Source organism: Leuciscus leuciscus (genome assembly GCF_965113295.1).
Source record: "Leuciscus leuciscus genome assembly, chromosome: 20".
Classification (NCBI taxonomy): Eukaryota; Metazoa; Chordata; class Actinopteri; order Cypriniformes; family Leuciscidae; genus Leuciscus; species Leuciscus leuciscus.
In genome coordinates, this window is record NC_138744.1 from 37,884,351 (window position 1) to 37,909,899 (window position 25,549).

Genomic DNA, 25,549 nt, shown 5'->3' on the forward strand with positions numbered 1-25,549 from the left:
TATGTATATTATTATGTCTATATATAATATTGAATTTATATAAACGTATTTTATTTTATCTAGTTGCAAAAGCAACGCTTCTCATTTTCATTTAGTTTAACATGATGTACAAAAATAACTCAAACTAAAACTCGAATAAAAATCAATAGACATAATTAAAGAAATAAAAACTATTAGAAAAAATATATAATTAATAAAGAATTTAAAAAAAGACTGTTTAAAAACGAATTCATAATATTAATAAAAACTATAATAGAATATATATATATATATATATATATAATCTGCTAAATAATAGGGATCATAAATTTGTTTTTTGTTTTTTTTAGATGATTTTTAGCTGCACAAACCAAGATAACAGCTGAATTTATACAAATGACCCATTTAAAAATAATTCTCAATAATGTGTGCATCATCTGAACCCTCTCCAACGATGACTGTATGATTTAGAGATCATCTTTTTCTTCTGAAGGGTCGGTACTACATGAAATAATTCGATTTATAACATGATTTACACATCATCATCATCCTGTGCAAAAGTTTTCACCCCCGTCTCTTAATGTCATAACTGTGTATGAGTCCCTCAGTGCGCATCTCAAATCATAAAGCCAATCATTAGGAACGAAAAATCACCAACTTTTGCAAGTCAGTGCTCTGTGTGAGTGTGATCCGGCATGTGTGCACGTCTTCCTTCGAGACGCGTTCATAGATGTGTGAGGCGGCAGCGCTGGACGATGTTTAAGGTGACGGGGAACATGGTAAACACTGTTCCTGTCGGCTGCAGAGATGAGCAATAATTACATGACTCACATATTATGCAGTTCTCTGACTCAGGAGCGGATGATTTAGCGCTCTGATGTATTGACTCTGTCACAGCGTCTTGTTCGCTAATCATCTGGAATTAATATTTCCCCGCAGAATATTGTGGGATAAGCGGTAAATAAACCCACACACAGACTTTGGATTTCACATCAAATAATGCAAACGCCGCAGAAGCTCTCCCACTTGTGCAAGTCAAAGGCTATAAATGTCATTTGAAATAAAGATTTATATTTCATAGAGTCGTATGACTGGATGAAAGCTTCTGCCGGCTCCATTAGATCCCAATCACTTTTTATCACACTTTTGCCACAATTATATTTGCCCATCTCTCGTGCATTAAGCTAAATTGTGTCACTTATTGTGGAGAAATAATTCAAACAGCCTTTAATCGATGATTGAACCCTGACTGGATCTTATAAAGACGGTCTTTTAGAGTTTAAGATTGAAAAGTATTATTGTCATGCCTATAATTCTGTTCTGTCTGGTTGATGAATGACTGAGCGCTGTTAACAATGCTATTAATATATCTTATATTTAATTAGATACATTAATTATGTATATATATACAGTTAAAATTAAATTAGATCTAATTTATATATATCGTAGGTGCATGTCCACTGTGAGAGACATAATCTAAAAAAAAAAAAACAGAAATCACAATATATGATTTTTTAAACTATTTATTTGTATGATACAGCTGCAAATAAGTATTTGAACACCTGTCTATCAGCTAGAATTCTGACCCTCAAAGACCTGTTAGTCTGCCTTTAAAATGTCCACCTCCACTCCATTTATTATCCTAAATTAGATGCACCTGTTTGAGGTCGTTAGCTGCATAAAGACACCTGTCCACCCCATACAATCAGTAAGAATCCAACTACTAACATGGCCAAGACCAAAGAGCTGTCCAAAGACACTAGAGACAAAATTGTACACCTCCACAAGGCTGGAAAGGGCTATGGGGAAATTGCCAAGCAGCTTGGTGAAAAAAGGTCCACTGTTGGAGCAATCATTAGAAAATGGAAGAAGCTAAACATGACTGTCAATCTCCCTCGGACTGGGGCTCCATGCAAGATCTCACCTCGTGGGGTCTCAATGATCCTAAGAAAGGTGAGAAATCAGCCCAGAACTACACGGGAGGAGCTGGTCAATGACCTGAAAAGAGCTGGGATCACCGTTTCCAAGGTTACTGTTGGTAATACACTAAGACGTCATGGTTTGAAATCATGCATGGCACGGAAGGTTCCCCTGCTTAAACCAGCACATGTCAAGGCCCGTCTTAAGTTTGCCAATGACCATTTGGATGATCCAGAGGAGTCATGGGAGAAAGTCATGTGGTCAGATGAGACCAAAATAGAACTTTTTGGTCATAATTCCACTAACCGTGTTTGGAGGAAGAAGGATGAGTACCATCCCAAGAACACCATCCCTACTGTGAAGCATGGGGGTGGTAGCATCATGCTTTGGGGGTGTTTTTCTGCACATGGGACAGGGCGACTGCACTGTATTAAGGAGAGGATGACCGGGGCCATGTATTGCGAGATTTTGGGGAACAACCTCCTTCCCTCAGTTAAAGCATTGAAGATGGGTCGAGGCTGGGTCTTCAAACATGACAATGACCCGAAGCACACAGCCAGGATAACCAAGGAGTGGCTCTGTAAGAAGCATATCAAGGTTCTGGCGTGGCCTAGCCAGTCTCCAGACCTAAACCCAATAGAGAATCTTTGGAGGGAGCTCAAACTCTGTGTTTCTCAGCGACAGCCCAGAAACCTGACTGATCTAGAGAAGATCTGTGTGGAGGAGTGGGCCAAAATCCCTCCTGCAGTGTGTGCAAACCTGGTGAAAAACTACAGGAAACGTTTGACCTCTGTAATTGCAAACAAAGGCTACTGTACCAAATATTAACATTGATTTTCTCAGGTGTTCAAATACTTATTTGCAGCTGTATCATACAAATAAATAGTTAAAAAATCATACATTGTGATTTCTGGATTTTTTTTTTTAGATTATGTCTCTCACAGTGGACATGCACCTACGATGGCAATTTCAGACCCCTCCATGATTTCTAAGTGGGAGAACTTGCAAAATAGCAGGGTGTTCAAATACTTATTTTCCTCACTGTATATATATTAATATCGCCCATGTTATATGGATTTACACCTACTGTATGTTGCCATTGTTTGACATGCTTTAACTTCAGGTTAAGCTGCACTCATTTCTCCACTTTCCACAAAGTCAAAGTTTTACTTTATTTTATGTACTTGGTTACAAGTTTTTCTGCACAAGGGGAAATATTTAGTTTCAGCCCCAAGGCAAAGTAACAGTAGCTGTTGTTTATGCTACATGTACATGTTTTTAAATGAAGTGTCAGTATATTTTGTATTAACTCTAACATTACAAGGCAGTTTTACAAAAAATTTGATTATTGCAAGTCTTTTATAAGGGTTCATAATTTGTGATATTATTCAGCTGTAATGTACACTGGATTTATCAGCATAAAACCATAAACTCCATCCATCCATCCATCCATGAGCAAATGTCATTATGCAATTTTTCTACAAAGATGGCACAGTAAGTAAATAAATCATAAACAACTGTTGAGAATGTACATTTAAACCACATTCAATTTTAATGTGCCAAAAATGTATTTATATAGAAATAACAGTTACAGGAAACAATGCGTCACATCAGTGATTTTTATTTTATTATTGTATTATTTTGAATTATTATTTTGTCTAAAATTGATATTTTATTATTTCAGCTTTATTTCAAATTATCTTTGATATTTGTGTTCCTGCACAGATTTTCAGTGTTTATAAGTATAAATGATACAGTCAGTCCATCCATCCATCCATCCATCCATCCATCCATCCATCCATTAATCTGTCCATCCATCCATCCATTAATCTGTCCATCCATCAATCATCCATCCATCCATCCATCCATCCATTAATCTGTCCATCCATCAATCATCCATCCATCCATCCATTAATCTGTCCATCCATCCATCCATCCATCCATCCATCCATCCATCCATCCATCCATCCATTAATCTGTCCATCCATCCATCCATTAATCTGTCCATCCATCAATCATCCATCCATCCATCCATCCATCCATTAATCTGTCCATCCATCAATCAACCATCCATCCATCCATCCATTAATCTGTCCATCCATCAATCAATCATCCATCCATCCATCCATCCATCCATTAATCTGGTCCATCCATCCATCCATCCATCCATCCATCCATTAATCTGTCCATCCATCCATCCATTAATCTGTCCATCCATCCATCCATCCATTAATCTGTCCATCCATCAATCATCCATCCATCCAGCCATCCATTCATCCATCCATCCATTATCTATCTATCCATCCATTATCTATCTATCTATCTATCTATCTATCTATCTATCTATCTATCTATCTATCTATCTATCTATCTATCTATCTATCTATCTATCTATCTATCCATCCATAATCTATCTATCTATCCATCCATTATCTATCTATCCATCCATTTTCTATCTATCTATCTATCTATCCATCCATTATCTATCTATCTATCTATCTATCTATCTATCTATCCATCCATTATCTATCTATCCATCCATTATCTATCTATCTATCTATCTATCTATCTATCTATCTATCTATCTATCTATCTATCTATCTATCTATCTATCTATCTATCTATCTATCCATCCATTATCTATCTATCTATCTATCCACCCATTATCTATCTATCTATCTATCTATCTATCTATCTATCTATCTATCTATCTATCCATCCATTATCTTTCTATCCATCCATCCATTATCTATCTATCTATCCATCCATTATCTATCTATCTATCAATCTATCTATCTATCTATCTATCTATCTATCTATCTATCCATTATCTATCTATCTATCTATCTATCTATCTATCTATCTATCCATCCATTATCTATCTATCTATCTATCTATCTATCTATCTATCTATCTATCTATCTATCTATCTATCTATCCATCCATTATCTTTCTATCCATCCATCCATTATCTATCTATCTATCCATCCATTATCTATCTATCTATCTATCTATCTATCTATCTATCTATCTATCTATCTATCTATCTATCTATCTATCTATCTATCCATCCATTATCTATCTATCTATCTATCTATCTATCTATCTATCTATCTATCTATCTATCTATCTATCCATCCATTATCTATCTATCTATCCACCCATTATCTATCTATCTATCTATCTATCTATCTATCTATCTATCTATCTATCTATCTATCTATCTATCTATCTATCTATCTATCTATCTATCTATCTATCTATCTATCCATTATCTTTCTATCCATCCATCCATTATCTATCTATCATCCATTATCTATCTATCTATCTATCTATCTATCTATCTATCTATCTATCTATCCATTATCTATCTATCTATCTATCCATCCATTATCTTTCTATCCATCCATCCATTATCTATCTATCTATCCATCCATTATCTATCTATCTATCTATCTATCTATCTATCTATCTATCTATCTATCTATCTATCTATCTATCTATCCATCCATTATCTATCCATCCATTATTTATCTATCTATCTATCTATCTATCTATCTATCTATCTATCTATCTATCTATCTATCTATCTATCTATCTATCTATCTATCTATCTATCTATCTATCCATCCATCCATTATCTATCCATCCATCCATTATCTATCTATCCATCCATCCAAAGATCACTGAAAACAACATGATTCGTTCAGTGCAGACTGTAATTGTTAAGGACATTAATAGAGGGAATTGATTATAGAGTAATGGTGGCTTGCATATAAAAATGATCAAGAAAATTTGATTTAAATTTAAAATGCATTAAAACAGAAATACAGAGAGACAGCAGATGGACATGTTAAAAGGGTCTGTAATGATGTGTCTTGGATATTATTGTTTTCCTCCAGCTCCGTGTGGGAGCCGGTCGACGGGGTCCGAGGGCACCGTTCTGTCCCCTAACTACCCTCGCAACTACACCGGGGGCCAGTCCTGCGTGTACGAGATCTCGGTGCCGGGAGAGTTCGGTAAGAACCGCACATCAACACACGTCACCATCGTCAGGGTTATGATGGGAGACTGTACGCTGCTACTGTACAGAACATGTGCCGCTGTGAAAACAACCCGTTTAATGAGGGACATTTTCATCTTTTCATTTCTGAGAACTGCTTTTGCTGTGATTGAATAGGCACAGCAGTCACAGATGAAATGCGCATGTGTGTATGCGCAACGCCAGCAATCCTTTAGTCTAAAAGAGCTTCTCAAATCTGAATCTCAGACGGTCTGGTTTGCCAGGATCACGACTTCTGAAAGGGTTTGTGCTTCGAGTCTCTGGGGTGACCGAGATCATGTGTAGAGCTCAGAGCCTCATATTTTATGCATACACATTATATTTGTTTAGCTTTGCTTGTAACAAGCGGCATCGACTGTGCACAGCGAGAGACAGAGGCGTCCAGGATCAAACGAAGGAGAATGTTTTAGTGACCTTATGTGAACCGGAGAAACTTCTACTCTTCAGAGCGGCTCGGACTATAGAGCTGTTATACTGCAGTCGTGGGCTGACGCAAATGTCACTTCGTTGTACTTTGACCAGCCTATGAAACCAGATGAGATGTGACTCAAAAGCTTCTGTAGCTAAATAACAGAATCAATGATGCAAACTTCATCAAAGATGAGACTAATTCAGATTCTCTACAGAAGACAATCATTATTCAGATCAAGATCTGTTCTCATCCGATAATGTCAGGGCAGTACGATTGCTTTGTAACCATATATTAATATTTAATTGAATTTAAACATTTCTACTAGTGTTCTCTGCAATAGAAATGCAAGAAAATATGAATGATGTAATAAATGGAAGACAATATAGGGAGTGTCAGAATATATGAGGGATGCAATAAATGCAAGACAATATGGAGAATTTAATAAATGCAAGAAAATATATGGATGCAGAAAATATAAGGGATGTAATAAATGCAGGAGAATATGGAGAATTTAATAAATGCTAGAAAATGTATGGATGCAGAAAATATGCGAATGTGATAAATGCCATAAAATTTGAATGATGTAATGCAAGAAAAGGGGGAGTGTCAGAAAAATGCAATAAATGCAAGACAATATGGAGAATTTAATAAATGCAAGAAAATATGGGGATGCATACTAGTGTTCTCAGACACTCCCATTTTGGAAATATTGCATGCATTTATTATTTTTATATTAACCTGACTATTGCTTACCTGACTATTGACTTTGCATAATTCATGTTTTTGGTTGTTTGGTGCACAGTGGAGTTAGATGACGTACTGTTTGTTGCACACATTATTTGTACGATTGCATCATCAGTGTCGGCATATGTGCAGAGAAATGCATTGTTTTTTAATTGCCAAATTATATGTAATGATATTTAATTGACTTTTGAAGTACTTTCGTATCAGTTTCAAACCTTCCATGAACTGTCCGAGAAAACTGAAGTGTGGAAGTGCTTTAAAGACACACATCCTAACATTTATTCGAGTAGCCCTTCATGTCTTTTATCAGTGTCAAACCCTCTTCAGTTCATATTAATAAGTCCCAACTCTACTAAATGGCAGAGTTTGGGGATGATGCCGTGAGGCGTCTCACTTGATTATGAAAGCGTTCTTATGATATAACTGTCTATAAGAAGAAAGAATAGAAAACACCAAACGCTGAAGGTCTTCTTAAAATATCACATCAAACATGACTCAAGTTCTCAACTCTTCAAAAAACTCTCAACTTTGAGACTTTTAGAGTTTTCTTTCTCAGATTTAAAATAGAACTTGGTCAGACTAGTGACTTTCACTCCATTGTATTTTTAGTCTTTGACAACGACGACTTTTGTACTTCTGTACAAATATTTTATGCAAATAATTGGCGAATGACATTCCATTAAATGTTTAAAACTATGTTTCTTAGCTTAAAATGAATTTAAAGAAATGGTAAAAAATGTGACACGAGTAATGTTACAAAACATATCGGTAATGCTTTACTTAAAGCCTTTATATATAATGCATTATAAAAGTATTTTCTATATGCATTAATTATGCCTTGTAATGTAATTTATGGATAACTTCAACCACAGTTATAATATCATTAGAAATTATAATTATAATGCATTAAAACACACGACAAATAACGGAACAATATTATAATGCATGTTAACTTTGGTTTATTTATGAAAAGATGGAATGCATTTTAATGCACATTATGAATACCTTTATAATTCATTACACATAAAGACTTGAAATAAAGTGTTACCAAAATTTTCTATTCATCAAAGACTCTTTGAAGCAAGTCAATCTATAAAGTTCATATTTGCATTTATTTTTCTCATTGACTATCATGTCCAATTCTGGAAGTAAAATGTTTTTCATGTCGACTTTAATGAGTAAAAGGAAAAAAAAAGACCAAAACTTCAATTAAGGTTTTATTTAGTTAAAGATGCATCCTGTTGGAGATGAGTTCGACGTCGGGACTCAAACTGAGGGATAATCCTGTCTCTGAAAAGAACTGTCAGAAGTGTTTATTTCTCATTTAAACTCGTCAATTATACAGGACCTTTTGATCGGAATAATAAGGCAGTTCTCCGTTTCTGTGGCCAGCTTTTAATGTTTAATTATTCTGTCACAAATAATAAATCCGGACATTTTTTAAACAGCATCTGTCTTTTGAAAGGAAAACTGAATTATTCACAGCTGCCAAACGAGCGCCTTAGGCATGAATCGCACATATTAGACTCCCGCGCGCGTGTTTATAGAAAGTTGTCGACCAGCCGTACACTGTGCATCTGAGCGGCACGGAAGAAAATCTGTTCCCGTTGTTCCCGAGTCCCGAGTGTTTCCAGCGTGTGAGAAATCTTGGCAGCGTCGTGAGAGCGACTGCATTAGAGACTCGATTAGATCTGTGTAAACCGCAGCAGACAGCTTCGTGTTTTATGCAGAGCTCGATGCCAATCGCAATGTCTTGGATATATAGTTGCATTGCTCACGCTAATCCCAACTTGCTCCCTGTCAACAGTGAAAATTCACACCCCCTTAAACTGGTGGCAGACGTTCCAGAGAGCGTGAGCGCAGGAATCAGGCCCGAGGACACGTGGCTCTCCGGCACGGGTGTGTGTGTGTGTGTGTGTGTGTGTGTGTGTGTACGAGTGTGAGGAGGACGTGCCCGCGGGCTAGTGGCGCATCAAACACACGACTGACTGCAGACACCCACGTGTGTAGCTGTGGATTCAACAAAGCCATCGCACACACACACACACACACACGATCACCCGTTTCCATCTCTGAGCGTCGGCTTGTTCCACCTTGGCAATCTCCAGAACCGAAAACAAACCGCAGGCTAATGCAATTAACATGAAAGCCAGTGTTTGAGAAGCGAGCTCTGAACACATAATCAAAGGCGCCTATTATGCGTTTTTCATTTGACCTTTTCTTTAGTGTGAAATATTGCTGTTTGTGCATGTGACCCTCAGAGTCTCCCCGCAGAACTGGTGCGGTCAAGCCTTGTCAGAAAGATCATATTGTACAAACATGAGTGACAACGCAATGTGGTTATTATGAGTCGGGAAACTATGAACTTTCTTTATGACCCAAGTCAAAGAGTTGAGGGAGTGTCAGAGAATATGGGAGATGCAGTTAGCAATGCAATAAATTCAAGATAATATGAATTATGTAATTAATGCAAGAAAATATGGGGAGTGTCAGAAAAAAATTAGGGATGCAAGAAAATATTGAAGATGCAGAAAATATGGGGATGCAGTAAATGCCATGCAATATGGAGAATTTAATAAATGCAAAAAAAATAAAATAATAATAATAAAAAAAATATTTATAATGTACTGGTTGACCAATCAGAGCAGACTGGGCTTTTTTGGACAGTTGTACAGTATGAGAAGCACGTTTAGATCCTGTTTTTTGTAGCAGACACCAAGATAAAATGAGCATACATTGTTCTCTGTAAAGCGATGTGGGCCAGCAGTCGAGACAGGGCCAGAGGAGAATGCTAAGCAGATCCAGAGTTGTTTAAGTGCAAAACTTTTCCTCGACTGTCGCTGGAAAGCCAGTGTGAACATTGCCTGCGGCTTAGCCTAGCGAGAAACACGCTGGGAAGAATCGTACTCCTGAGAGATGAGTCACAGAGTTTTAACTGTACCAATACCAGCGCTTTGCTAGCGCTAATGTTTGTCGTCAGTGTTGTTGTTACTGTCTGTTGCACCGCCTTGAATAATTGACACGGAGTTCGTGTCAGAGCGCCGGGGGTTTATATTCATGTTGTCTACTAGTGTTTGAAGTTGTGTGTGTGTTAGCATTGAGGTGTAGCATCGGGTCTCCCGCGGAGCCGGCTCCGGGCCGATTCCTTTCTTCCCATCATTCCGTCGGCATTAAGGTCTAGTTATTCTCTGATCACCCGCCGACTCTGTTGTTGAAGGAGCAGACGCTGTGTGGACCTTAGTTCTGACGGGAAACAGGAGAATGTGATGAGGACACGGTTATCATAAGAGTGTCAGAACATATGAGGGATGCAATAAATGCAAGACAATATGGAGAATTGAATAAATGCAAGGAAATATGGGAGAAATATGGGGATGCAGAAAATATGGGAGAAATATGGGGATGCAGAAAATATGGGAGATGCAGAAGAAAGGATGGGAGATCCAGAAAATATGGGGATGCAATAAAGGCAAGATAATATGGAGAATTAAATAAATGCATGAAAATATGGCGATGCATAAAATATGGGGATGCAATAAATGCAAGACAATATGGAGAATTTAATAAATGCAAGAAAAAATGGAGGATACAATAAATGCAAGATAAAATGGATAATTGAATAAATGCAAGACAATATGGAGAATTGAATAAATGCAAGAAAATATGGGAGAAATATGGGGATGCAGAAAATATGGGAGAAATATGGGGATGCAGAAAATATGGGAGATGCAGAAAATATGGGGATGCAATAAAGGCAAGATAATATGGAGAATTAAATAAATGCATGAAAATATGGCGATGCATAAAATATGGGGATGCAATAAATGCAAGACAATATGGAGAATTTAATAAATGCAAGAAAAAATGGAGGATGCAATAAATGCAAGATAAAATGGATAATTGAATAAATGCAAGACAATATGGAGAATTGAATAAATGCAAGACAATATGGAGAATTGAATAAATGCAAGACAATATGGAGAATTGAATAAATTCAAGACATATGGGATATGCAGAACATATGGGGATGCAATAAATGCTAGAAAATATGAATGATGTAATAAATGCAATAAAATATAGGGAGTGTCAGAAAATATGAGGGATGCAATACATGCAAGACAATATGGAGAATTTTATAAATGCAAGAAAATATGGGGATGCAGAAAATATGGGAGAAATATGGGAGATGCAGAAGAAAGAATGGGAAATCCAGAAAATATGGGGATGCAGTAAAGGCAAGATAATATGGAGAATTGAATAAATGCATGAAAATATGGGGATGTGATAAATGCAAGAAAAAATGTATAACTGAATAAATGCAAGACAATATGGATAACTGAATAAATGCAAGACAATATGGATAACTGAATAAATGCAAGACAATATGGATAATTGAATAAATGCAAGAAAAAATGTATAACTGAATAAATGCAAGACAATATGGATAACTGAATAAATGCAAGACAATATGGATAACTGAATAAATGCAAGACAATATGGATAATTGAATAAATGCAAGAAAAAATGTATAACTGAATAAATGCAAGACAATATGGATAACTGAATAAATGCAAGACAATATGGATAATTGAATAAATGCAAGACAATATGGATAATTGAATAAATGCAAGACAATATCAGAATCAGAATCAGAATCAGAAAGAGCTTTATTGCCAAGTATGCTTGCGCATACGAGGAATTTGTCTTGGTGACAGTAGCTTCCAGTACACATACAATATAAAGTGACAAGACAAGTGACAAGTAACATAGGTATAAATAAAAAAATAGAAAAAAATAAAAATAAAATAAAAATAAAAGATTATAAATTATAAATATATATAAAGTTATAAGGTGCTATAATGAAATGTCTGAGGGAAGTATTGCACATGTTTGTTCCACAGTAGGGGAACATTTAAGTGTTCATGAGGTAGATGGCCTGGGGAAAGAAACTTTTCCTGTGTCTGGTTGTTTTTGTGCTCGGTGCTCTGTAGCGTCGACCAGACGGTAACAGTTCAAACAGAAAGTGTGCTGGGTGTGACGGGTCCAGAGTGATTTTGCGAGCCCTTTTACTCACTCTGGATGAGTGCAGTACTTTGAGTGTGGGAAGGGTAGTGCCAGTGATTCGCTCAGCAGTCCGAACTATCCGCTGTAGTCTACGGAGGTCGGTTTTGGTAGCAGAGCCAAACCAGACGGTGATGGAAGTGCAGAGGATGGACTGGATGACAGCTGAGTAGAACTGTACGAGCAGCTCCTGTGGCAGGTTGAATTTCCTCAGCTGACGCAGGAAGTACAGTCTCTGTTGGGCTTTCTTCACAATAGAGTCTATGTGTCAATATGGATAATTGAATAAATGCAAGACAATATGGATAATTGAATAAATGCAAGAAAAAATGTATAACTGAATAAATGCAAGACAATATGGATAACTGAATAAATGCAAGACAATATGGATAACTGAATAAATGCAAGACAATATGGATAATTGAATAAATGCAAGAAAAATGTATAACTGAATAAATGCAAGACAATATGGATAACTGAATAAATGCAAGACAATATGGATAACTGAATAAATGCAAGACAATATGGATAATTGAATAAATGCAAGAAAAAATGTATAATTGAATAAATGCAAGACAATATGGATAACTGAATAAATGCAAGACAATATGGATAATTGAATAAATGCAAGACAATATGGATAATTGAATAAATGCAAGAAAAAATGTATAACTGAATAAATGCAAGACAATATGGATAATTGAATAAATGCAAGGCAATATGGATAATTGAATAAATGCAAGGCAATATGGATAATTGAATAAATGCAAGGCAATATGGATAATTGAATAAATGCAAGACAATATAGGATATGCAGAACATATGAGGATGCAATAAATGCAAGAAAATATGATGTAATAAATGCAAGAAAATATGGGGATATCAGATTGATCTCAGAGATGTTTGGCTCATTTTCAAAATATGGAAAACATGGAAATATTTTAGATGAAAAACACTTCTGAAGCCAAGCCAGCTACAAAAGAAGCCGTGTTTGTTGGTCCATCGTCTTAGACAGCAGAGTTCGTCTGAGAAGAAACAATCGCTGATTTATTTGTTCACTGGTATTAGCCCGAAGGCGCTGTCAGATGAGGACATGAACAGACGTTCACCATTACCCTTCTACATCACAATCCTGACCTCAGCTGGAAACACGTCTTCTGGATTAGCTTTCCGGTTTGAGATGGGAAGTGGTTGCCTTGCCAACCGCAGTGCCATTTCCTCGACTTAATAAACCATTACCAGTTGAAAAGGCTGAGCTTTCTAGTGTTGGGATCATTCTGATTGTTCCTGCATGACTCGTGTTTAATTTATCAGTCCTCGGGGAGAATCGTGTGTGACCTGTGTGTGTGTGGAGAACAGTGTTGCTTATCTGACATTGTGTGAAGATCAAACACCACACACTTCTTGTGTAAAAACAACAGAAGACCCAATTACCCAGCATCCTTTGTGTCTGTCAGGATTAATCGTGCAATGGATGCATGATATTGATTTGCGGACTAATATCCTGTACCTGTATTATAATAAGATTGGCTAAGCTTGCCAAACCACACACCCGAGAGGGCTTTGGCATCTCGTCCTCTGAAATATTAATTCCAGGAGGTTTTCATTATTGACTGCTGATAATAGAGGTGGTTAAAATAGAGCCGACTGAAGATGTAATTAGTGAAAACACTGTTTGATTAGTCAGTGCCAGTGAGTGTTTAACAGTCAGTTATGAAAAGATGGATTTTGAACCAAATATATGCTGTCAAAATTGTCTTTTGAAGTGCAGATATTTCTGATCTCATCTCTATGTTAGTACTTATTGGAGATGTATTGAAATATTTATAAAAACAAGGGTAAAAAGGTTGAGTAGAAATATATTTCACATGGGGGAATGTAAGCGATAGCTAAGACTTGTCTCATGAATATTAATTAGTTCCTGGGCACTCCAGGAAGTTCAATGTCGAGGATCACCAAATTAATATTCATGAGACAAACCATCACCATGTGAATGTGTCACAAACAGTCTCAGCGAACGTGTGGTTTTTAATCTCAGAGAGATCTGTCACCACGGCCACAATAATTATATTATTATTAGATGTAATTATCATTTATTACATCATCCATATTTTCTAGCATTTATTAAATTCTCCATATTTTCTTGCATTTATTAAATTCTCCATATTTTCTTGCATTTATTAAATTCTCCATATTGGCTTGCATTTATTAAATTCTCCATATTTTCTTGCATTTATTAAATTCTCCATATTTTCTTGCATTTATTAAATTCTCCATATTGGCTTGCATTTATTAAATTCTCCATATTTTCTTGCATTTATTAAATTCTCCATATTTTCTTGCATTTATTAAATTCTCCATATTTTCTTGCATTTATTAAATTCTCCATATTGGCTTGCATTTATTAAATTCTCCATATTTTCTTGCATTTATTAAATTCTCCATATTTTCTTGCATTTATTAAATTCTCCATATTGGCTTGCATTTATTAAATTCTCCATAATGGCTTGCATTTATTGCATCCCCCATATTTTCTGCATCTTCAATATTTCCTTGCATTTAATAAATTCTCCATATTGTCTTACATTTATTACGTCCCTCATTTGTTCTGACACTCCCCATATTTTCTTGCATTTATTGCATCCCCCATATTTTCTGCATCTCCCATAATTCCTTGCATTTAATAAATTCTCCATATTGTCTTACATTTATATCGTCCCTCATTTGTTCTGACACTCCCCATATTTTCTTGCATTTATGACACCCTCCCTATTTTCTTAAATGTATTGCATCCCCCATATTTTCTGACACTCCCTCATATTTTCATACTGTTCTAAATTTTTGGCCAAAAAATTACGTTGGCAAAATGTTTCATGATTCATTGCATTTTTTATCGCAAAATAAAAACAATCAACTCCAAGCAGAACTACACAATATGCTTACAAAATCTTTGACAATGCACTTTTGGCCACTACTGTACATGTATGTAATGTTTAGCTATTTTAACAGGAAAGCAAGACAAAAACACTGATTTAAAAAAAATGATGTTTAGTAATGATCCTTCAGTATCAGATCTCAGAAAGTCCGTCTGTATTATTGCGTTATCTTTGCTTCACCTCCTCAGGTGAACTTCATATGTTGCTGAAATTGTTTTCTGCTGCTTTCAAACGAAACAAATGTGCAACTACCGTTCCTCATCCAATTACAGGAAATACATTTCCTTCAAACGCCTGAAAGTAGAAAGAAAGAGCAAGAGTGATTGTGAATTATTCATAGGAAATGACAAACATATGGCTGTGTTTTTCTCACCTTTCCTCTCTGGTGTTTTATCATCTGTCTAATGTTCGCCCGATGGCCTGAAGGCAGACTGTGTTCTGAAGCCTTCGGGCGAAACACGTTCACTTACTCTCTTTACAGTTCCTGTATCGACTCCTCCACTGCTTTATAGCTTTATTTGGAGTTGCGAGATTAATTTATGGCATTTCCCTGCAGAAGTTTGAATCTCTTGTTAGTGCTTTTGTGCGGTGACTTTAGTAGAGTTGGTTATTACTGAATTCAATAAGTGATGATTGTGTTGGGAACACTGCTATAAGGTGGGACAGAAATATGAGCTATAATGTTGAAGATGTCATATACTCATAGTTTTATTAGCTCTAGAACTGCTTGTTTCACACGAGGTCCCTTTGAAAGCCACTAAGGGAGAACGCCGTTTCTGTTAGGGGTTCAACCTGAGGAAAGACACTTCATAAAGGAGATGTTTGGGAAATGTTTGGAACATATCAGTTGTTTCTGATTCTAGATAGATAGATGATCAAATGATCGATCCACATTCATCTATTACTGTATTTTCATCTCAATTGGTCTATATATCTTAAATAAGTAAATAAGGCCATGTTTGCTTACATTTTCATCCTATGAAAGAAAAGAACAGCATCTCAGCAAAACCCTTCCTCTGGGAGAGACGCCGACGGATGAAAGATTTCTATAGATGCTGTACGGACCCTCAGAGAAATGAACACACTGTACTCAGATCTCACACACCAACGACCGCGACACAGCAGTCGTGTTTATAGTTATTGCCTGTTTTGAAGACTCTTTTCCTCTGTGTCAATACAGTCTCTCTCTCTCTCACTACAGTCTCTCTCTCTCACTCTCTCTCTCTCGCTCACAGTTCTCTTTTCTCTCTCACTACAGTTCTCTTCTCTCTCTCTCTCTCTCTCTCTCTCTCTCTCTCTCTCTCTCTCTCCTTCTGTCTCTCTCACTACAGTCTCTTCTCTCTCTCACTCTCTCTCTCGCTCTCTCTCTCACAGTTCTCTTTTCTCTCTCACTACAGTTCTCTTCTCTCTCTCTCTCTCTCTCTCTCTCTCTCTCTCTCACTACAGTCTCTTCTCTCTCTCTCACTCTCTCTCTCTCTCACTACAGTCTCTTCTCTCTCTCACTCTCTCTCTCGCTCTCTCTCTCACAGTTCTCTTTTCTCTCTCACTACAGTTCTCTCTCTCTCTCTCTCTCTCTCTCTCTCTCTCTCTCTCTCTCTCAATACAGTCTCTTCTCTCTCTCACTCTCTCTCTCTCGCTCTCTCTCTCACAGTTCTCTTTTCTCTCTCACTACAGTTCTCTTCTCTCTCTCTCACTACAGTTCTCTTCTCTTTCTCTCTCTCTCTCTCTCTCTCTCTCTCACAGTTCTCTTCTCTCTCTCTCACTACAGTTCTATTCTCTCTCTCTCTCTCTCTCTCTCTCTCTCTCACAGTTCTCTTCTCTCTCTCTCACTACAGTTCTCTTCTCTCTCTCTCTCTCTCTCTCTCTCTCTCTCTCGCTCTCTCTCTCTCTCCTTCTGTCTCTCTCACTACAGTCTCTTCTCTCTCTCACTCTCTCTCTCGCTCTCTCTCTCACAGTTCTCTTTTCTCTCTCACTACAGTTCTCTTCTCTCTCTCTCTCTCTCTCTATCTCTCACTACAGTCTCTTCTCTCTCTCTCACTCTCTCTCTCTCTCACAGTTCTCTTTTCTCTTTCACTACAGTTCTCTTCTCTCTCTCTCACTACAGTTCTCTTCTCTCTCTCTCACTACAGTTCTCTTCTCTTTCTCTCTCTCTCTCTCTCTCTCTCTCTCTCTCACAGTTCTCTTCTCTCTCTCTCACTACAGTTCTCTTCTCTCTCTCTCACTACAGTTCTCTTCTCTCTCTCTCACTACAGTTCTCTTCGGCCAGTTTCTGTTCTTCCAGACGAGCTCTAATGATGTGGTTGAGATCTTCGACGGGCCCTCGACCGAGTCTGCGCTCCTCAGCTCCAGCTACGGCTCTCACTCAGGTAAAGGCTTTGTTTACCGCGGGACACCAACTAACGGCTCGTCTGCCGAGACCAGATGCCATGAAACCACGCAGTCAGTTCTCGTTCCTGCTGTGTGTGTCGATGTTAACGTGCTTCTGACACACAGTCGGGCTGCAACGTGTTTACACATTCATACCTGTTATCATTTACTAAAACTACAACTATTCAAAGCATTTCAGTTAACTGAAATAAAGCTGAAACTAAGTTGACTTAAAAATCGCCTCAGGTTACGACTGTAACACTAGTTCCCTGAGAAGGGAACGAGACGCTGCGTTGATGACGCTTTGGGAACGCCCCGCGTGATTGCGTCTGAAGCACATGTGTCAACTAGTCCAATGGCGAGAGTGAACGTCACGACCAGGAAAGGATAAAAGCACATCCGGTCTGGTTTAGCCGAAGCAAGTCGATCACAGGGATGTAGGATGTATGGCAAAGTGACACAGCGTCTCGTTCCCTTCTCAGGGAACTATGGTTACAGTCGTAACCTGAGACGTTCCCTTTCGAGGCAACTTGCGCTGCGTCAATGACGCTTTGAGAACGAGAATGCCCGAACGCCATACGTCTTGTTCATGCTGTGGTTACGACCCGAGAACTCTGGACTCAGGGGCATCCATGTCCAAGTCATAAAACCTGACAAAACTTGCACACACACACAAAAAAAGCATCGCAAACTTCATGAAGGAATACCCCTGACATTCGGGCCTTGGAGGCCGCCATTTTCCTAGAGGAGGAGCTGTCAATCTAGAACTAGTGGACCAATGGTGATGCTTAAGCCCGCCCTAATTTACATGAAATTCGAACTGCAACATTTCTGAAAGCAAGCGCAGAACATAGAAAGAAGAGCGTAGAGAAAAACAGCACAAGCGTACAAAAGAGTAAAATATGAGCAGAAAATGCAAGAGAGCACAAAGTACAGAGTAATAAAATCAAGGAAAACATACTTTTTAAGAAAGCATGACCATAAGTTTAAAGGGATACTCCACCGAAAAATGAAAGTTTTTAGATACCATTGACTTCCATAGTATATTTTTTTCCTACTATGGAAGTCAATGGTATCTAAAACTGTCTGGTTACTCACATTCTTCTAGATATCTTCCTTTCTGTTCAGCAGAAGAAAGAAATTCATACAGGTTTGAAACAACATGAGGGTGAGTATATGATGACAGAATTTTCATTTTTCGGTGGAGTATCCCTTTAAGTTTTATGCAAAGTTTTTATTCATGCTTGTTATTTCTTGATTCACGCTTATTATATTTTGATCCGTGACCACGTTGTTTGCTATTCTGATCATTTTGCATTATTTTTTTCAGTTTGTGCAATATATTTTTACATGTGTTTTACATTTTTTGATTCACGCTTATTTTTTGATCCGTGGCTGCAATACTTTAGACGGGATATTGATCCCATACATCCATGTCCAAGTCATAAAACCTGACAAAACTTGCACACACAAAAAAAGCATCGCAAACTTCAGGAAGGGACACCCCTGACATTCGGGCCTTGGAGGCCGCCATTTTCCTAATAGAACAGGCTGTAATGGCCAAAAGTGAAGGCTGGCCCGAAACCTCATAAGCAAGAGAGATATCCTCAACTATCCACTTGCTGACAGTCTGCTTGGATGCAGGAAGGCTTTTCTTCGGTGATCCAAAGCAGACTAACAGTTGATCAGACTTTCTCCACAGGGCAGCTTTGTGGACATAGGCGTCTTGTGCTCTGACTGGACAGATGAGGTTCAAACGATAGGCCTCGGTACGTTAGTAGGAACTTTCGGAATATATCTCGGCCTAGGATAGAGGAAAGCTTTGACCATCCCGGGCCGATAAGGCCTGAAGATCTCCTATTCTTTTTAGTGAGGAAATGGCTAGAAGGAACACAGTTTAGAGGGTTAGAAACTTTTTTGAGACCGAATCAAGAGGCTCGAAGGGAGCGACAGATAAACCTTCTAGAACTAGAGCCAGGTCCCAGGTAAACGTGTTATCAGAGGGTCTCTCCCTACAGGGGACATGGGAGGCTGCTGTGGCCGCAACATATACCTTCAGTGTGGAAGGAGATAACCCTGATGAGAAGCAATCTTGAAGGAACTCTAGTGTTGAACCCATGGGGCAATTAACTGTATCCCACTGTCCTAGATCACACCAAGAAGTAAACCTTCTCCACTTCAGGGCATATAGCTTGCTCGTGGACGGAGCTCTGGAGTGAAGTATGGTCTCTACAACCTCGGTTGAGAGACCAGAGTCTATGAGTCGGCCCCCAGTTTGCATAGTGGACGTGAACGCAGATGCCCTTGATGATTTATATTGGAGACCACCAATGTGTAAGACCACCGATGTGTAAGACCACCGATGTGTAAGACCACCGATGTGTTGTCTAACCAGACAAGCACGTGATGGCCTCTCAGGTCTGGAAGGAAGTGTTTCAATGGTCTCCTATATTTTAATAATGCATTAATAATAACAAAATAAAGAAATGCAATTAAAAAACAATTTTAGATATTATTTGTGTGTGCTGTGAATTTAAGTGCTCAGATTATCAGTGAATTATTAGATTATCTCGTTTTTTGCCTAGCAACATGTGTAAATGCAATGCAATTACATTTTTAAAGTTCAACTTTTTGCTCAAATTTCTATGCTGACACTGTATATAATATAATTTGTATCAAAGCATGTTGCATTAAAATAGAAAAGGATGCAACACACATTTTCAATCGTACTCTTCTTGGTGATCTGAAGACACATCATTTCTTTAACCCTGTTGATGTGGCACACATACTGATGTTGTAGACAGATAACAGAGCTGTTTTTCTTTTCCCTCACCTCCTCAAATTTCTCATTTCATAGGAGAGCCGTTGCCGCTGAGCTCTGCCAATGAAATCACCATCAGGTTCAAAACCGAGGGACCCAATACAGCTAAAGGTTTTCATTTTGTATATCAAGGTGTGTATTTCTCAACTGCTCTGTTGTGAACTTACATTAAGGCTGTTGGAAAAGAATACTTACATTCTACTCATGCTATTTTTCAGTATACACTAGGGGTGTAACAATATATCAAGTCACAATATATCACAATACAAAAATGCAACAATATATATCGTGGATAGTGACAAAATGCATTGTGTATAGTTCAACCAAAAAAAAAAAAAAAAAATACTGTGTGAGAACTGAGTAGTTTTCAGAGTTTTAGTGTCAGTACTACATTAAACTACTATATATAATGTTGAATATAATGTATATTAATGCAATGGGTCCTGTTAAAGCCAAATGTCTTATGTTACCAGTAAAAAGTGGCCTATACATTATTTTAAATATATCTAGACAGTGACAGAGTGCAAGCATATTCATTTAAAATAATTCTGTATTTTCAGCTTCAGAATCATGAATATTGTTATTCTGGTGTCTCTTTTGTCCTGTGCTTTGGGTTTCCAGAACCAAGTCCAAGCCTGTTCATTTACACCCCAATGTAATATCAAATTTAGCATTTTAATCAACAGTTCATTTTTTGTTAACCTTTTATCATATGTCTTGGAGTATCACAATAATATCTAATCATGAGTTCAGTTTCGTGATATGGATCGTGACATGAGGGTATCGTTACACCCCTAATATACACTGATGTAAAAGTTATTGACTCCAAACTTTTGAAGTGTATATTTGTTATGCAGATTTATAAAAATCAAATGTTTTTCCTCTTGCATTTCCACAGCTGTTCCGCGGACCAGTGCTTCCCAGTGCAGCTCCATGCCCGAGCCTCGCTATGGGAAGCGCATTGGAAATGACTTTGGATTGGGCACGTTTGTGCTGTTCGAGTGTAACCCAGGCTACTCTCTCCACGGTGCCAGTGCCATCAGGTGTGAGGCCGTGCCCAACTCTCTGGCCCAGTGGAACGGCACTGTGCCAACATGTGTGGGTATGTACATACACCCCCACACGTCTGCTCAAAACTGCTCAATACTGCTCAATAACGCCCAATACCGCTCAATACTGCCCAGTACTGCTCAAAACTGCCCAATACCGCTCAATACTGCCCAATACCGCTCAATACTGCCCAATACCGCTCAATACTGCCCAATACCGCTCAATACCGCCCAATACTGCCCAATACCGCCCAATACTGCTCAATTCTGCCCAATACCGCCCAATACTGCTCAATACTGCCCAATACCGCTCAATACTGCCCAATACCGCTCAATACTGCCCAATACTGCCCAATACCGCTCAATACTGCCCAATACCGCCCAATACTGCCCAATACCATTCAATACTGCCCAATAGTGCCCAATACTGCCCAATACCGCTCAATACTGCCCAATACCGCTCAATACTGCCCAATACTGCCCAATACCGCTCAATACTGCCCAATACCGCCCAATACTGCCCAATACCATTCAATACTGCTCAATACCGCCCAATACCGCTCAATACTGCCCAATACCGCTCAATACTGCCCAATACCGCTCAATACTGCCCAATACCGCTCAATACCGCCCAATACTGCCCAATACCGCCCAATACTGCTCAATACTGCCCAATACCGCCCAATACTGCTCAATACTGCCCAATACCGCTCAATACTGCCCAATACCGCTCAATACTGCCCAATACCGCTCAATACTGCCCAATACCGCTCAATACCGCCCAATACTGCCCAATACCGCCCAATACTGCTCAATACTGCCCAATACCGCCCAATACTGCTCAATACTGCCCAATACCGCCCAATACTGCTCAATACTGCCCAATACCGATCAATACTGCCCAATACTGCTCAATACTGCCCAATACCGCCCAATACCGCTCAATACTGCCCAATACCGCCCAATACCGCCCAATACCGCCCAATACTGCTCAATACTGCCCAATACCGCTCAATACTGCCCAATACTGTCCAATACTGCTCAATACTGCCCAATACCGCCCAATACCGCCCAATACTGCTCAATACTGCCCAATACCGCTCAATACTGCCCAATACTGTCCAATACTTCTCAATACTGCCCGATACCGCTCTATACCGCCCAATACCACCCAATACCGCTCAATACTGCCCAATACCGCTCAATACTGCCCAATACCGCTCAATACTGCCCAATACTGCCCAATACCGCTCAATACTGCCCAATACTGCCCAATACCGCTCAATACTGCCCAATTTGATTGATTGATTGAAAACTTTATTGAACAACAACAATCATCATGAAGTGTTCAAAAGGATAAAAACACAAAAAAGCCCAAAGGCTTGTTTCCATTGTGGTCCTTAAGATGGAAGATGAGTAACAGTACATGGACTAACAACATTGAGGACAATGAAGAAAGGGGGCATAAAAAAATACAAATAAAATAAAACAGATAAAAACACAAATAAAAAGAACGAAACAAGGACTAAATTCCCAGATAGACAAGCAGACACACGAGCAGACAATACAGTATTAAGGATTACTACTACCTACTACTTCAAGGATTTCTATTTTTATTTCCTTTCTTTTTTCTTTTACTGCCCAATACCGCTCAATACTGCCCAATACCGCCCAATACCGCTCAATACTGCCCAATACTTCCCAATACCACTCAATACTGCCCAATAACGCTCAATACCGCTCAATACTTCTCAATACTGGTCAATACTGCCCAATACCGCCCAATACCGCTCAATACTGCTCAATACTGCCCAATACCGCTCAATACTGCTCAATTCTGCCCAATACTGCCCAATACTACCCAATACTGCTCAATACTGCCCAATACAGCTCAAAACCGCCCAATACTGCTCAATACTGCTCAATACTGCTCAATACCGCTCAATACTGCTCAATACTGCCCAATACCGCCCAATACCGCTCAATACCGCCCAATACTGCTCAATACTGCCCAATACTGCCCAATACCGCTCAATACTGCCCAATACCGCTCAATACTGCCCAATACCGCCCAATACCGCTCAATACTGCCCAATAGTCAAGTCAAGTCCAGTGTTGTTTTTGGCAGCCCTTTTAGTTTTAGTCTTAGTCTTAGTCTTTTGGACGAAAATGCTTTTTAGTTTTAGTCACATTTTAGTCACTTATAAACTTGATAGTTTTAGTCAAGTTTTAGTCGACGAAAACGCAAAAAGGTTTTAGTCAAGTTTTAGTCAATTTTAGTAAAAAAAAAAAAAAAAAGAAAAAAAAGTAACTTAGTCTTTAAAAAAATAATTTAGGTTAAAAAGTATTGGACATGGGCTTAGGTTTGACAGGTTGTAGCAAGTGTTGCAATTCATAACATGTTTTTTTTTTTAAATAACCCCTTAATGATGACTTCTGGTGAATATTGTGGAAACTAATTGATACATTTAGATAAATATATTTCATACCTTATAGCATATTATAATACAACTTATTAGGCCTATATATTTATAGAATAGCAAAGTAGGCCTAATATACAAGACTGAACCACATAGATGTGAAATATAAAGGCTATCATGATAATTTTGCCAACAATGAACCATTGATTTGTTTAGTTTATAATACGTTTTATTTTTAACTTAAACAAATACAACATATAACATTCAAAACTCACCGGCTTAGACTGCATTTGAAGAAAAATAAACACAACAGTTTTCTGTAGCCTTGTGTGCGAACTTATTCAATAGAATTATTAGATTATCTCCTGATGCGTGCTGCTTAATATCACACACTCCGCCGTGACAAACAGAAAAAACGCGACGGCATATGGTACAATTGGCCTTGTATTCATTGTCCCTCACGCATTCCAGCTACGGGTAGTCATTTTACCATTCAATTTTACATTTCTGTGCTCTTTTCTTTCTCGCCGGCGGCCGGCTGCTCGGAGCGAGGTAGTCATTTTTACATTTCCCGCTGTTGTCACTTGTCGTCATCATTGCTACGATACGTGACTCACAATGAGAAACGACCAATTAAAAAGGCATTCTCTGATGATGCTCCAAGATGTTAAAAACGCTACGCTGATCATAGACAAACAGGGGGAGAAATTAGTATCTACCGCACCGTCGGTTTTTTTTTCTCGGTTGGCAACCCTAATTGAACGTCAGACTTATAATCATTTTCGTTCCGTCTCGTCTCGTCAACGAAAACTCGAAAACGTCTCGTCATATTTTAGTCACCTTAGAGCCATTTTTAGCTAGTCATCGTCGCGTTATCGTCATAAAAAAAAGGTGCGTCAACGAAATAATTTCGTTATCGTCATCGTTGACGAAAACAACACTGGTCAAGTCAAGTCAAGTTTATTTGTATAGCGCTTTTCACAATACAGATTGTATCAAAGCAGCTTCACAGTATTAAATTAAAATAATACAACAAAGTTTGTTTCAAGAGGAATTTATTGATTGATAAAATTAAATTAAATATCCCCAAAATATCCCCAACTGAGCAAGCCAAAGGCAACAGTGGCAAGGAACCGAAAAACTCCATCAAGTGACCTAATGGTGTCCTAAAACTCCATCAGGTGACCTAATGGAGAAAAAAAACCTTGGGAGAACCCAGGCTCAGTCGGGGGCCAGTTCTCCTCTGGTATTTATGAGCTAGAGGCCGGATTGTAGTATGAACTGTAGGATTATATGAATGCCTGGCTGAAGAGATGCGACTTTAATCTAGTTTTAAACTGGGAGAGCGAGTCTGAGCAACGAACAGTATCAGGAAGACTATTCCAGAGTTTTGGAGCCAAATGTGAAAATGCTCTCCCTCCTTTGGTGGTTCTGGATATCCTAGGTATGACCAAAAGCCTTGAATTTAGTGATCTTAAAGAGCGCGATGGATTATAGGGTGATAGAAGATCCGTTAAATAGACTGGAGCTAAGCCGTTTAGGGCTTTATAAGTCAGTAGCAATACCTTGTAATTAATACGGAACTTTATAGGTAACCAATGCAGTGATGATAAAATCGGTGTTATATGATCATATTTTCTTGATCTCGTAAGAACTCTAGCGGCGGCATTTTGGACTAACTGTAGCTTGTTTATTGAGGATGCAGGACAACCAGCTAATAAAGCATTACAGTAATCCAGTCTCGAGGTCATGAATGCATGAACTAACTTTTCTGCAT

General features: G+C 38.3%; 1 protein-coding gene across 2 annotated transcripts in view; it reads left to right on the forward strand.

The window, feature by feature from the left end:
* Positions 1 to 25,549, forward strand: part of csmd3a (CUB and Sushi multiple domains 3a) — a 350,983-nt gene that overhangs the window by 164,570 nt on the left and 160,864 nt on the right. For both annotated transcript variants that reach the window (XM_082150056.1, XM_082150057.1), the window contains exons 31-34: positions 5,802 to 5,918; positions 17,368 to 17,481; positions 20,340 to 20,435; positions 21,202 to 21,405. In XM_082150056.1, coding sequence (XP_082006182.1) covers positions 5,802 to 5,918; positions 17,368 to 17,481; positions 20,340 to 20,435; positions 21,202 to 21,405 — 531 coding nt within the window. The remainder of the gene's footprint in view (positions 1 to 5,801; positions 5,919 to 17,367; positions 17,482 to 20,339; positions 20,436 to 21,201; positions 21,406 to 25,549) is intronic.